Source organism: Calypte anna, chromosome 5A (genome assembly GCF_003957555.1).
Source record: "Calypte anna isolate BGI_N300 chromosome 5A, bCalAnn1_v1.p, whole genome shotgun sequence".
Lineage (NCBI taxonomy): Eukaryota > Metazoa > Chordata > Aves > Apodiformes > Trochilidae > Calypte > Calypte anna.
The window spans coordinates 13,609,715-13,622,723 of NC_044251.1; the positions used below are offsets into that span (position 1 = coordinate 13,609,715).

Here is a 13,009-nt window from a genome sequence, read left to right on the forward strand (position 1 = left end):
CATTTTTTGTTTTAAAGAAATATGTTCCTTACATTAAGAAATTAAGTTTCAGGTTATAATAAACACGGAGCAACTCTTCTGCACTGCTGAATTCCCTCAGCATCCAACACCAGCACTCATCAAGAAGGTCAGATTATTGCAGAATGAATGCTGTAGTCTCATTTTTTTCAATCTGAAATGAAAGCCCTCATTCAAGATAAAATACGTTTATTGCCAGTATATGCCATCCATTTTTTTTTTTTATTAGAAGACTGATAATTCTGTTTTCAAAATTTTGTGTGAATGTCTAACCTGGCCACTAGGTCTCTACTCTTGGATCTTCGAAGAACTAGGTCTGACTGGGGGCAAAAAAGAGAAAACTGAAAACCAATACTCCAAAAAAACCCCAATACTATTTACCACCAGAGCGAGAAAGGCAAACAAATTTATACTGCAAATAAAATATACATCTTCTAAAAAATCATCATCATTATCACCAGTCATTTATCTAAATATTTAGAAACATTTCACAACCACATTAACAACAGAAATATGCCAAACAAATGACAATCCTAGTAATATTTTAGTCTTTGCATCTATTCACTGACTCACTGAAAACAAAAGGAGTTTCTGTAACGGTATGAATGAACCATGGCATGTACGTGTTCTTTTAAGAAAGGCCAAGGGTGCAGTTCTATTTTCTTAGCTCTGCTTTCATATTTATGTGTCTCATTTCCAGCTCATTGCTGATGCCTTAGTTGCACTATCCATCAACACTTTTATCCTCCTTGTTCCTCAAAAAGAACATAAAATCCTTTTTTATGTGGTGGTAATATTATTGCAAATAAAAGCAAATACCAAAATCTTTATTAGTCTGCCAAAATAATAAACTATTTAATAAAAGCATGCTGTAAAAATAAGGTCATTTGCATCACTCAAGTTTCTTGCAGGAAATACAGAGAATTATTGGTCAAAAAGTACAAACTGACAGCAATTATTTCTGCTGTTGATCTAATGCTGCCTGAAAATGGGTTAAAAAATACACTCAGACTTTGCAAGTTTGCTGTCTTTAAATGCTGGTTTCTAATGCTGTTGCAGAGGAACTTGGGAGAATCAAATTTTTCAAAGCTCTGCTTTTTTACCAGTCTTCTCCATAACAGAAGAAGAGACTGGAGAGACACTATTAGAAATCTTTACTGCAAAGCTCACAGTAACCTTCTGACTTATATATTGCCACAAGATTTACCACCCAAATATTTACCATTTTTATATTCCATATTAATTGTATTTGGTTAGGATTTGTATCAGCTTTAGATATATGATTTTATTTTCACCTTTTTATTTTGTCCTTTTTGCAGACAGATCAATACGAAGCTTTTTTTGAAGCAGTTTTTAAATGTTTAAATTAGTCAAAATATGCTTTTAAATAATTTATTTAATGTCTGATCTTTTTTCTTGTTGTACTACAAACCTGACCATTATTTTTGCACTACAGTTTCTCTTCCCATCTGGCAGTTCTGCAAACATGTTATTGATAAAAATCAGTTGCCGTGGTGAGATTTAGACACTGCCTGTGATGCCCCTCCATACTTCCCCAGAAGAACCCACATATAAATATTAAAAACAAGCTAATCTTATACATTTTTAAGACTATAAATAATCTTATTCATCAGATGCAAATTATCTTGAGTGCAGAAATTTAAATATTAGACAACTGGGTTAAAAGGTTTCTGAAAAGACTCTTTTCTTATGCCTACTACAATGTTGTTTTCTAACTTATGCAGTTGTAAACCCCTCTACATCTCTAAATACTCTTTGAGGTATAGCTACTCTCACTTTATAGATACAGAAGCTGAAACAAAGGCCGGATAAATCCATAGGAATGATCATGCAACAAAATCATGGACTAGAGAATAAAATTCCAAGATTCAGATCACCGGTGCTGTCCCAGCATTTTTGGGCTCTATTGTCTCTGATTCTTAAGCGTAACAGAGATACTCCACTTATTTAGAGAATGAGACCAAAAAAGAGATTAAACATTTAGAAAAAACAATAAATACATTTAAATTTGTACTTCACACAACTCTGTCCCTATATTCAGTCATGCTTTTAGCCATAAAACCAGGCAGGAGTTACTATTTTTGCTTCGTGGACTGCAGGTAGTTATGAGCTCAAGTAACTTTTCTATGAAATAATGTTAGAGATGTCATGGCATGTGTGCAGTGTAGATAAAAAATCATGTTTGCTAGGAACAGCAACTAACAGTTTTTGTCTTGTGAACACCTGAGTGGGGTTACACACCCTGGTGAAGTCACCCATAGGAAGCTAGACTTTCCAAAGTTGATGGAAACAGCAGTTGCTGGAGCAACAGCTCCCAGGTACACGCAGGGGGCTGGGTGCTCCAGGAGAAAAGTCTTAAAGCCTTACAACAACCATACAATTGAAATGTAGAACATGTCCAACAGTTTCAGAGTACTCCATAATTAATCATCAGCACAGTTTAAATTAAAAACACTTGCATTGTATGTGTTTGGTATTTATCAGGATTGATTTGCTATGTATATACATCATTAAGAGAAACTGTACAGATGGGATTTTAAAAGACTAAGATAATTGTATGAATGTTAATTAGAGCTTTGTCTATTTAGGCTAAGAGATTTGATAAGATACTACCAAATAATATTTTTCAGAATATTTATCTCGTATTACCTGTATAAACTCAGTAGATTTGCAAAGGTCTTTTAAGGATTATTTCTGAGCTGGGTTTCTTCAGTAGAATAGAATTGGGTAAATTGTCAACAATTAAACAAATCAGAGGGAAGATTCCTGTAGGTATTAAATTTTGGCTCAAAAGACTAGAGATTATTAAATTTGTCTTCAACAAAAGGGAGAGAGCTGTCCCTCTGAGTTAATGGCACAGGTGATTATGGACAAAAAAATCTGTAAAATTAATCCATGCTTCACAACCTGGCCTTTCAAGTAAATCTCTGCAGGTGGATGGCAAACTTCTGCTCTTGCCTCAGCTCTTGTTCCTCAAGTTGTAATGATACTAGAGTTTTACTGCAGTAATACAAATACTGCAAAACTATATAATTTTTTAAATCATAATGCTTACACTAAGACCAGAGACTAGGTGTCCTGGTTTTCACCTTTGCCCAAATTCTCAGGTGTTATAGAAGTGATGGGACAAACAGAAGAGATCGTTTTGTCAAAACCAGATCTCACTGATATTGCAACCAGAAGTGTCTTTCATACTCCTGAAAGTATTTCTTTACTTCAAAGCTTAAACAACATCAAAGAAAGCACACAGACAAAGCAGTGTTGGAAAGTAGCGTGCCCTTATTTTTAGCACTTGCCCACTTGTCACTCTTAAACTCTCATCTGCCTTTCAAATGTCGTATAATCTAATTTTTATGCATACTGTATGCTCGTACAGACAATTTCCTCATTTCAGAGTATGTCGAGTTTGGTAAAGGCTTTTGTACTTTTCCTTAACCTGTTTCAGAAATAGCACTGTCACCATTTGTCTCAGTAATGCATAGGATGATGGAAATTGACATTTTTCTATACAGAAGTGAAAAGAATATTAGTTTTTTCAAAGACTAGATCCCCTCTTCCCCTCCAGTTAGATTTGAATTTGGTGACTTCAGGGCTTAGTGTGCGGGATGATTTTAAGCAATGGTCCCTGTGGTTGCAGGCGCTATCACCTCATAATTGACCATGACAGGAATTATATGTCCAAAGCCAAAGGGTAGAGTGAATAGCATATGTCAGGGTCAATTAAAAGGTGGAAGACCCTGCAACAAAAAAGACTGCACTGATTAGAGCATGATGGTGACATGGGAGCTGATGTTTCAATGTTATTTCAAAGGGCACTGTCACAGCCACCCTTCCTTGAGGTCTCAAAATCAGAGGCAGAGTATGGCAGGGGTTTATACTACACATGACGTAATAAAGTTCAGCAGAACATTGAAAGTTACAATTGATTTGTTGCTTTTTTTGCAGTGATAAAATGCTTTCTCTGTATCTTTCAAAATTAGGCTCACATCTTTGCTAATTAGGTCAAAACAGCTCCATGCTTACTGGATTCATTCTCTCTTGAAAAATGTGACTGTGTGATAAAGAGTACTGAATGTGATACAGTTAAAAACTATTTTGATTGTTAAAGTTATTCATATTATTTGCACTGGTAAAATCAAAGAGAATAGGGACAGTGGAATAAAGAGAAAACAGTTCTTTTTATTACTTAAAGCTGCATTATACATACTTTATGGTACGGGAAGATTTTTGCAGTGAAATAAATGGGCCAAAAAAAAAATGCTGTTTGCTTATTCCCCTGAAACTTTACCAGCTTTAACCTATTCAAATATTCTTAATCAGAGATAAGCCTCAGTACTGTTTGGTGAGTAATGATCCCAAATTATACACCCCCAGAGTAAAATACTATAGTTAATTTTAGATTTTCATTGCACCATTTAAATTTCCTGACTTTTTCTTTGAAAGCCATTTCTCTAAATTTCTGCAGCTCTGTAAGAATATCTCAGTCATTTCTGCCTACAAGATCCCAGTGGCTTTGCTCATGATGATGAAGATACTGCAGCTTAACCTAATTAACAAGATAGCTAATTTCTCTGTTCTCATGGGTTATTACCCATGAACACATTTTTCCTGGGAGTTTTGTAACCATCAAATCGACGGCTAATGCCCAATAAATTAAAGCCTGTAGTGTTAGACTCAAAGTTGTTACATGATGAACACGTTATAAGGATTATGGAGTCTAAAAGATCTTCTCCTCCAGAATGGTTAATAGGAGATCACAGTCAGTAACATAGAGAAGTGCTCCAAAATCTCCATCTTCAGTCTTCATCAGCAGTTAATATAGCTTCAAAGGAAACGTGTCATGCTAGGCACTTGGTTTTGAACCTTGAACATGAACTTCTTTACAATGAACTTCTTTACAGTGAACTTCTTTACAGTAAAGTCACCTCTGATCTACATTTGCTTCAATGTAATATTAGAAGACTTCTCACATTTATTTTCTATTTTAAATCTACACAAAATTTAAAATGGAAATGTTTATTTCTAGAAAATAAAATTTTTTCTTTATAAGAAGAAGACAGGAGGATGTAAAAGTTATCTAACCTGTAAACACAACTTCTCCTTTGCAATCAAAATAGATATATGTAGAATAGAAATTCCTTTGGTACTAAAGGCTTCTGCTGAGCTGAAGGTGCTCAGATCTATTTTTTCCCCTTGAAAGTACTGAAGGACCTCATATGGAGAAAAAAAACCACATTCAAATTCCATGGATCAGAAGAGACAAAAAAGGTTTTAGCTAGGCTAGGCAAACTGTCAGTTTATCTTTCTAGTAATTACTGTTAGTATATTTACTAATAAAGTGAAAATTTCAGACACTGAAAACAGGTCTGGTGAAGTGAAAAAACTGTTCAGCTGCCAGTGAACATTCATTTTAGCTTGTACTGGTGCCTACTGGAAATAGAAATAGACTGGTTCATCTTGATGGAGGCATGACTTTATAAGGCTAATTTTACACTTTTTATTCTACGAAGATTGGTAGATTAAGTAATGAAAATGCTTAGAAAAACTGACACCATGTAAGGACCATTGCCTATCAGTCAATAACATCTTATCTCAGGCTAAATTCGTTTCTGTTGCAATTATTAACAAATAAAGGTCTAAGAGTCTTCCTGCATGCTAATGAGAAGAAAAAGTAAAATTGCTGTATTTCATAGTTCACCTATGAAATCAGTCAAATTACCCACGAAAATTACAAGCTTTGTTTTATCCAAACTAGAAACTAGGATTAGCTGTATGTATTTTTAGTAATGTTCGATGGGGCACTTCAGAGCAAGAAACCCAAGGCCTGCTCAGTCATCCTTCAGGTACAGCACTGAACTCTGCGGTCGTATCCATGAGAATGGCTGCAGACAGACCTGAAGTCTGTGTCTGCCTTTTTCTGTCTAAAAAGAAGTGACCAGTGTGACAATGTGTTTGAGCTAATCTTAGTGGGCTGTATTATCTTGGGCATAATGCACTGTGAGCATGGATATGAAGCATTCAGTGTGAAGCTCTTCAGATCTGGTGAGCTTGAAATGTAGACCGAATGACCTTGCATCCTTCTATACCCAGATGGGGATATACACCTCCTGAGAAAGTCGTTTCTTTCAGATTTTAGTAGTACATGCCCCCAAACCAAAAGTTTCTCCACAAAATGTAGTATCAGTGTATCTCATGGAAGAGTTGATAACATCCTCTTTGCTGTGAAATAAGGGAAAATTCAAAGTTGTCAATGACAGGCAGCTTAAAGGTACTCTGCATGCAGTTTCCTAGTTAAAAAGACAAAAGTACCCTCCTGTAAAATCTCAAAAAATTTTTGTATTACATAAACAGCTTTGGATATCACCAGCAAAAAATCTGCCACCTGTGAGATGAAAGGAACACCTCTGACTGCAGGAGAGTCAGAGCAGGACACCCTAAGGAGGGGCCATAGTGGCACACTGCCACCTGCACTCATGAAAACTCCAACATTCCTGTTTCAGACTTGGCACTGTAAGCAAAGGAGATGATTTTCAAAATCTTTGTTTCAAAATGGAAATCTTCTTCTAACATTAAGTCTGCTTTACATATGCAGTATTCTGTTACTTAGTGGTGATTATAATAGGGAATCTTTTAATTAAGAACTTCAGCAGTTCACCTTTAACTGCCACTCACTGGATAATTGGCCCTTTCCTAATAGGCACTGCAGCTCAGGTATGCTAAAGTGACTGTTTCTCAGAATAACTTACTGAAAGTAAGTTATTTTTGGTACTCATTTGTAAGAGAACTTAATTAACTATTCCAGATCGTTAGGGATACTGCATTGCATTTTTTAATCCTCTGACAGGTTCCTCCAGTTATATTAATTCATTATAATTATTTTCAACTTTCTAGTTAGAAAAGGGTGAGAAAGAAGCGCTGAGCCATTGCTGGCTTTCTGTACAAACCAGAAATTACCTCCCTGAGAAGGCAGCTTTGGTGAATTTTATTGTTTCAGCTGCTGAAGAAGTACAGCAGAATGAGTTGGGGCAATCAGCTTGAGAGATGATGCACTGTCTTTTGTCCACTGTTGTATGGAAGAACCTTTTAATAGCAGTGACACTGCACCAGAGCTATTACATCAGGTGAGTGAGAGTGAATAGATTTTCTCACTGAATACATTCCAAATAATTTGAAACCAGCATTTTTGGGGGGAAAAAACAGGTTTGTTTTGAAACTTCACTTAACTAATTAAATTCTGACATACTTCACAAATTCTGGGAGCTAAATTCCACTTTTTTATATTGTAAAAAACTACTGACATTTATATCAAATGGAAGCAAAAGTTCCACTCTCATTAGCAAATGAAGCAGACTTTGGTCCTGCAGTGTCAAACCTACTTCAAACAAGTTTGACTTGTAAGTGGAAATTTGTTTTTTGAAAGCTGCAAAACTGAACACAATAGAACCACCTGCTGAAAAAAACCCAGCAGCAATGTATCAGAATACATTAATAATAGCAGACCTTTGAGAAATAATGAGGGACTTCAAGATTACTCTCTTTTCAGATAGTGCTACATAGAAAAGAGCTTTACAAGTCTTCAAGTATTTGTTATAAAGCTGTGTGATTAAAGATACTGATTTTATAGCCTTTCCATTTTCCAAAGCAGCAAAATAACTTATGTACATGATTTTTGACTTTCATCATTGCTACGTATTACAATGAGCATCTTTTAAGTATTCACAAATACTAGCAGAATTGTTTTGATAGTAAAAAATACTTCATCCAAACAAAAAAGATAGAGGTGATGTATGATAAAATACCTCTCGTCTTATTCTTTTTCCAATAAATGAAATGTCTCCATTTTTCCTTTTTTACAGTTCCTCAGAGGTGTGGGAGTTTTGTCCTAGCTGATGTACTAGCAGTTCATGTTCATACAGTTACTTCATTCAGGTTCAGTATTGCTTTATTCAATTCAGTAATCTCTGTTAAAATCTGAGTACTCTGGATTTACAGTTTTAATTCAGAACAGACCTCCATTACCTTTCTGAGCCAAAAAAAGAAGCCTCTACTCCCTATCAAAATAGTTGCCCTTTAATCAGAATTTCTAATCCAAGTAACTCTCTTTCAGATGATCTAAGCTATTTTGAAGAGCAAGAAAAGCTTTCTAACAACTGCATTAGTTCATCGTCACTAAACGACAAGGAAATCCAACAGCCCTATAAGTAATTTCAATGTAAGTCAAATACTTTGCCTTATAACTTTGCCTGTGATGACCAAAAGCATGAACTGAGGATTTACTTTTTAAAATCGCGCTTTTTGTAAATATTCCTATGCAGATAAATCCATGTTGTGATTACTACCTCTTCACAACTACTTATCAAGTAAGTTTTATGATTGTCACTTCTTCTCAAAAGTGTAGTTAGGAAGGCATCATCACCTTCGTATCTGCCCATAATTATCCACTCCTGTTTTACAAGTCTTACTGACTGTTCATGAAAAAAAAAACTTCTGTTTTGTCTCACTATGCATTTATTTTGGCACAATTATTGCTATAAACAAAAAGGTTTTTTTCTTGGAATATTTTATTCCCTATTTTCTTCCATCTTTTTTTTTTTCCCTAGGAATATCAGACACAACAGTTTGTGTGCAAGGGAACTTATTTTTCAGAGGCTTGCACAAAGCCTGATTGGTACAGGCTGTTACATGGCATTGCACAGTATCACGTTACAGGGGACCAATAAGTTATCACTCACAACACAGAGACCATACCCTTCACCCCAGCCCTGAGGAACTGAGCCTTTTACGCCAGCTGCACTGGTTGCTGTAATTCACTTCAAAGGGGACCAAGTTCCTGGGCACTGCCAGTTTACAGGTTGGGTCATGGTCATCAGTGCTGGCACCGCAGATGAGGATGCTGACTGGGCCCACCCTCAGTCTTGTCTCTGCTGATCCTTTCAACAACCAACACCACACCAGTGGCTTCTTTTCCCCATTTTAGCCACACAGGACCTTCGCATCAAAGTCTGCAGAGTGGTGGGTCCTCAGGCCGCTCCCCCGCAACACTGCCACGATACCCCCAGCAGTGGCTTTAGCTGGTGGTGTAAGGCCCTTAAAAAGTTTGCCTTTGGCAGAACTATGTCTGGATGCAGGTCCTGGACGCCTGGCTAAGCTTCCCCTTGCCTCAGCCGGCACAGCTACACTGGCGTGTCCTACGCACCAACAGCGGGATTGCTCAGAAAATTGGCCCAAAACAGAGACGGAATGACAGGATCAGATTTTCGGTCAGCAGCAGATGAACCCGAGGGTGCAGGTGGGCAGTTTGTGCTTGCAACTGCTGAGGCCTTCAGTGAGGCAGCCAAAGGGTCCGATCTTCTCTCCCTCCCTGCTTGCCTCCCGCTCCGCACCCTCGGCATGCTCTGCCAGGGAAGTTCCCCCTCACCAGCCCGACAGAGGGGAGCAGCTGAGGGGCCGCCGTTCTCTCGCTCTCTCGCCCACCGCTCTGCCACCCGACGCCGGGCCAGTGCCTGGCGCTGCCCGCTGCCCGTCACCTCCTTTCGGCCTCCGAGCAGCGTCCCAGCGGGGCTGGGATGGCGCAGGGCAGAGCCCGGGTCCCGCAGCCCCCATTACAACCGGCTCGCGGCGACTTTCGAAACCCTGCAGCACTTCCACCCCGCCCGGCCACCCAGCCCCGGGCCGCGGCTACGCCCCTGCAACTACCCGAGGGGAAGGGGCCGGGCCGGCCACCTCGCTCTGTCGCTCCCATTCCCTACACACCAATCGCTGAGAAGAGTTCCGTTGCTGTTCAAAATAAACAAGAAGCAGAAAGGCGGGCAGGGGGCGGCGAAAGAACGCCGGGGAGATCCCGCGGCCGCGCCTTCTTCGCTCGCACCTCAGCCCGGCCACCCGGGCCTACCAGCGCGGCCGCCCTGCCCTCCATTGGCGTCCCGGGAGCTGCCTTCGCGGCCGCGCCCTCCATCCCGCCCTCAGCGGGGCTGCAGGCGTCTCCACCGCCCAGGCAAGCTCGCAGGGCCGCGGCAGGAGTAGCGTTCCACTCGCAGGCACGGAGAGGCATCGGCCTGCCATGCCTGCCGGTCGCTCAGGCATTCTCCTGGCCTGCCCGGGGAGGAGGATCCGCAGAGGGGAGGCGGTCAGGCGGTAGCAACGGAGGAGCCGGCGGCGTGCGCGGCCCGTGGTAGCCGGGAGTGCCGGGTCCGTTGCCCCCTGCGTTTGGCAGCTGTCACACAGCTCATTGTTAGCGTTACCCGCCCCCGGGCCCGTGAGCAACATGAGAGTAGTGGCTTTAATCAGGTAATGGGCTGAGGGAGAGCCCGTGTGGGCGAGCGAGGAGGGGTGGCTCGCAGGCGGAGGGAGGGCGCGGGGAGATGCCGAGCCCACCCGCCCGCCCGCCCGCCCGGGGGCAGCGCGGGGCCCGCGCTCCACCCAGCGCCGTCCGGGACCGCCGCCTGGGACCGCTGCCGCCTGGCCCAGCTCATCCCAACCCGCACCGTCCCTGCCGCTCCACCTACCCGGCACGGAGCGAGCCCGGGGGCTGGCTGCGTGCGAGAGCCGGGGTGAGGTGATTCCTGCCCTTAGGCAGGGTAAAGCTGAACAGTTTCTCTTCTGCTCTCATTCCCTGGATGGTCAAGCACTACAAAAAAAAAAACAAAAAAACCAAACAAAACCAAACCAAAAACAAAAACCAAAAAACCCCCCCAAAACCCCACAACCCCCCACAACAAAATAACTCCAAACAAACAACACCCAAAATCACTCTCCCTGATCGCCTGTTCCCCGTTACCCGCTTTCCCGCCTTTGGCCGTCTCCAGCGCGGCAGTGCCGGGATGCGGGGCGGGGAGTGCCCGGGTCTGCCCGAGCCCTGGTGGGGCAGGGGTGGAGGGGAGGGGAGCGGGAGCAGCTGCGGAGGTCTGGGGGGGATGTGAGGGGCAATGCCCTTCGGTTTGGGGAGTTCGCATTTGCGTTTCCAGGTGCTTTTCCTTTCCAAATATCTTGGAACTCTCTTAGGATAAATTTTGTGAACTACTAACTACAGATTGTTGCAGTGTGTCTTTTGAGACAGATTTAATTTCGCTCATTTTAGAAAAGAATGCCACTCATTTAAATAGGTGCAGTTGGGTGCAGCCCTGTCAGTCCAGGGCTGCAGGATGTGCTTCCCGCACTCTCCTGTAGCTTTTTGTCAGTTTCTGCTGTTCTTGTACTGTAAATGGATTTTTTGTATTTTTGTAGAAAGATACTAACATTGTCTAAGAAGTACAAGTGTGTTCTTTTCTCGAGGATAATACTTAATTTAAAACCAACAAGCTAGGGAACCTGTAAATAGAGAAAGATTGTGTGGATGTGAACATTGTAACTTTGTTTTTAGGTGCAGTAACTATTTACTAAATCTTAACGTTCAATGTATTAAGTTCATTCAGGCGATGTCTAATATGAAACATTGTTTCAATTGGAGTTTGGTGGCAAAAATTGCAAATCATTCCAAACATCATCCAATGAGGAAAAAATACAGCAAAGGTTATTTACGTTTTTCAACATTTGCTTAAATACAGAGTAAGAAAATCACATTCAGTGCTTTTTCTTTTTTTATAGATAAGATTTTGTCTTCCATGTTTATTTATTTTTATAATCTCTAAACAGAGGAATGTGTTAAGAGGCAGGATGAAACGAAATCCTAAAACCCGGTTTCTGACACAATTGCTATTTTAATGGGCTATTTTACAGGGATGGATTTAGTTTCAGTAATAGTTTTAAGAATAGTTTTAAAGAGACATCAAAGTGTCTGGAATCTTTGTAACAGAGCTAGCCTCAAAGATCAGAGGGGGAAAAAGTATTTGAAAAGTTCTTTTTAAATGGTTAGGATTATATGTAAAACTACTTTAATCTATTTCTTTTTTTTCTGAATGTTGGCCACACTTAAAGTTGATAGTCTTGCTTTAAGGTGGCATTTATGGAGTAAACCTTGTGTTGTGTTTTGTGCTAAATTATAGGTAGTCTAAACCCAGTCTTCCTCAAAATCTTTTCAGCTCTTAAAGTCTTCTAGAATTTTCTTACTGTAAATTGTTACACCTGTCAGTAGAAAGCAGTTTTGCTCACAGGTCTTTTATAGACCTGTATCTTTATGGTTGCCATATCCTTTTCCTTCTTTGTTTACAAGCCTTTGTTAACATACCTGCACCGTTGTCAAAAACTAAACCTGACTGTGTTCTGACTTTGTACAGTTTTCTATAAAAAGGACTTTGAGAACTGAGAGGAACCCCTAGGTTACCTTAGTGGTCTTTCTGGTTTTTGTGTTAGAAGGTATGAGACAACCAACCAGGCTGGGACTGTGCAGAGTCCACTTTCTTCCCACAGCATGGGCTGTCTGCCTTCACTGGTCTTGACCATGGTGTGCTTTACAGCTTGATTATATGGCCTTGTAGGTAGGCACCATTTCATTTTGTTACTTGGTACAGTTAGTTTTTAGGGCCATAGTAACAGTAAAGCAGAAAATAAATAACAGTACATACAGTAGCATGTGATCCAGTAAGCACTCTACAAATTTAGATCAAGTAATTGGTGGTCAAATGTGGGAGATCTGAATGTAGCCTCATCTTAACATGTCTTTTTTTTTTTTATAAATGGATGGAAAAGTTTAATAGATTTATTTTTGTATCCTTTGAATTTTTTATTTTTAAAACAATTTTAATACTGAAATGCTGTAAACAGCACAGGCAATTATCTACTGTCATTTTTCTTGAACTGCGTTAGGAGTTGGAGTCAGAACTAGTAGGAGGCTTTTATTTTTTAGAATGAAGTCATTCAGAAAGAAAAGAGCCTTTGTCTCATTATAATTCAGTTAAGCCTGAAATTTCACATCATGAAGTGAATGCTAACTAAGTTTTCAAGCTATCAAGTGCAGGATGCAGAATTAATGAACATGATTTTTGAATTTTTTTTTTCATACATACATAGGTTAAAAGAAAGCTGCAGGTATGGA

General features: G+C 40.2%; 1 protein-coding gene across 1 annotated transcript in view; it reads left to right on the forward strand.

Moving 5' to 3' along the window:
• The first annotated feature begins 10,152 nt into the window (after positions 1 to 10,152).
• The window catches only part of DPH6 (diphthamine biosynthesis 6), a 184,004-nt gene continuing 181,147 nt past the window's right edge, over positions 10,153 to 13,009 (forward strand). The window contains exon 1 of the mRNA XM_030452574.1: positions 10,153 to 10,326. Coding sequence (XP_030308434.1) covers positions 10,304 to 10,326 — 23 coding nt within the window. The 5' untranslated portion in view covers positions 10,153 to 10,303. The remainder of the gene's footprint in view (positions 10,327 to 13,009) is intronic.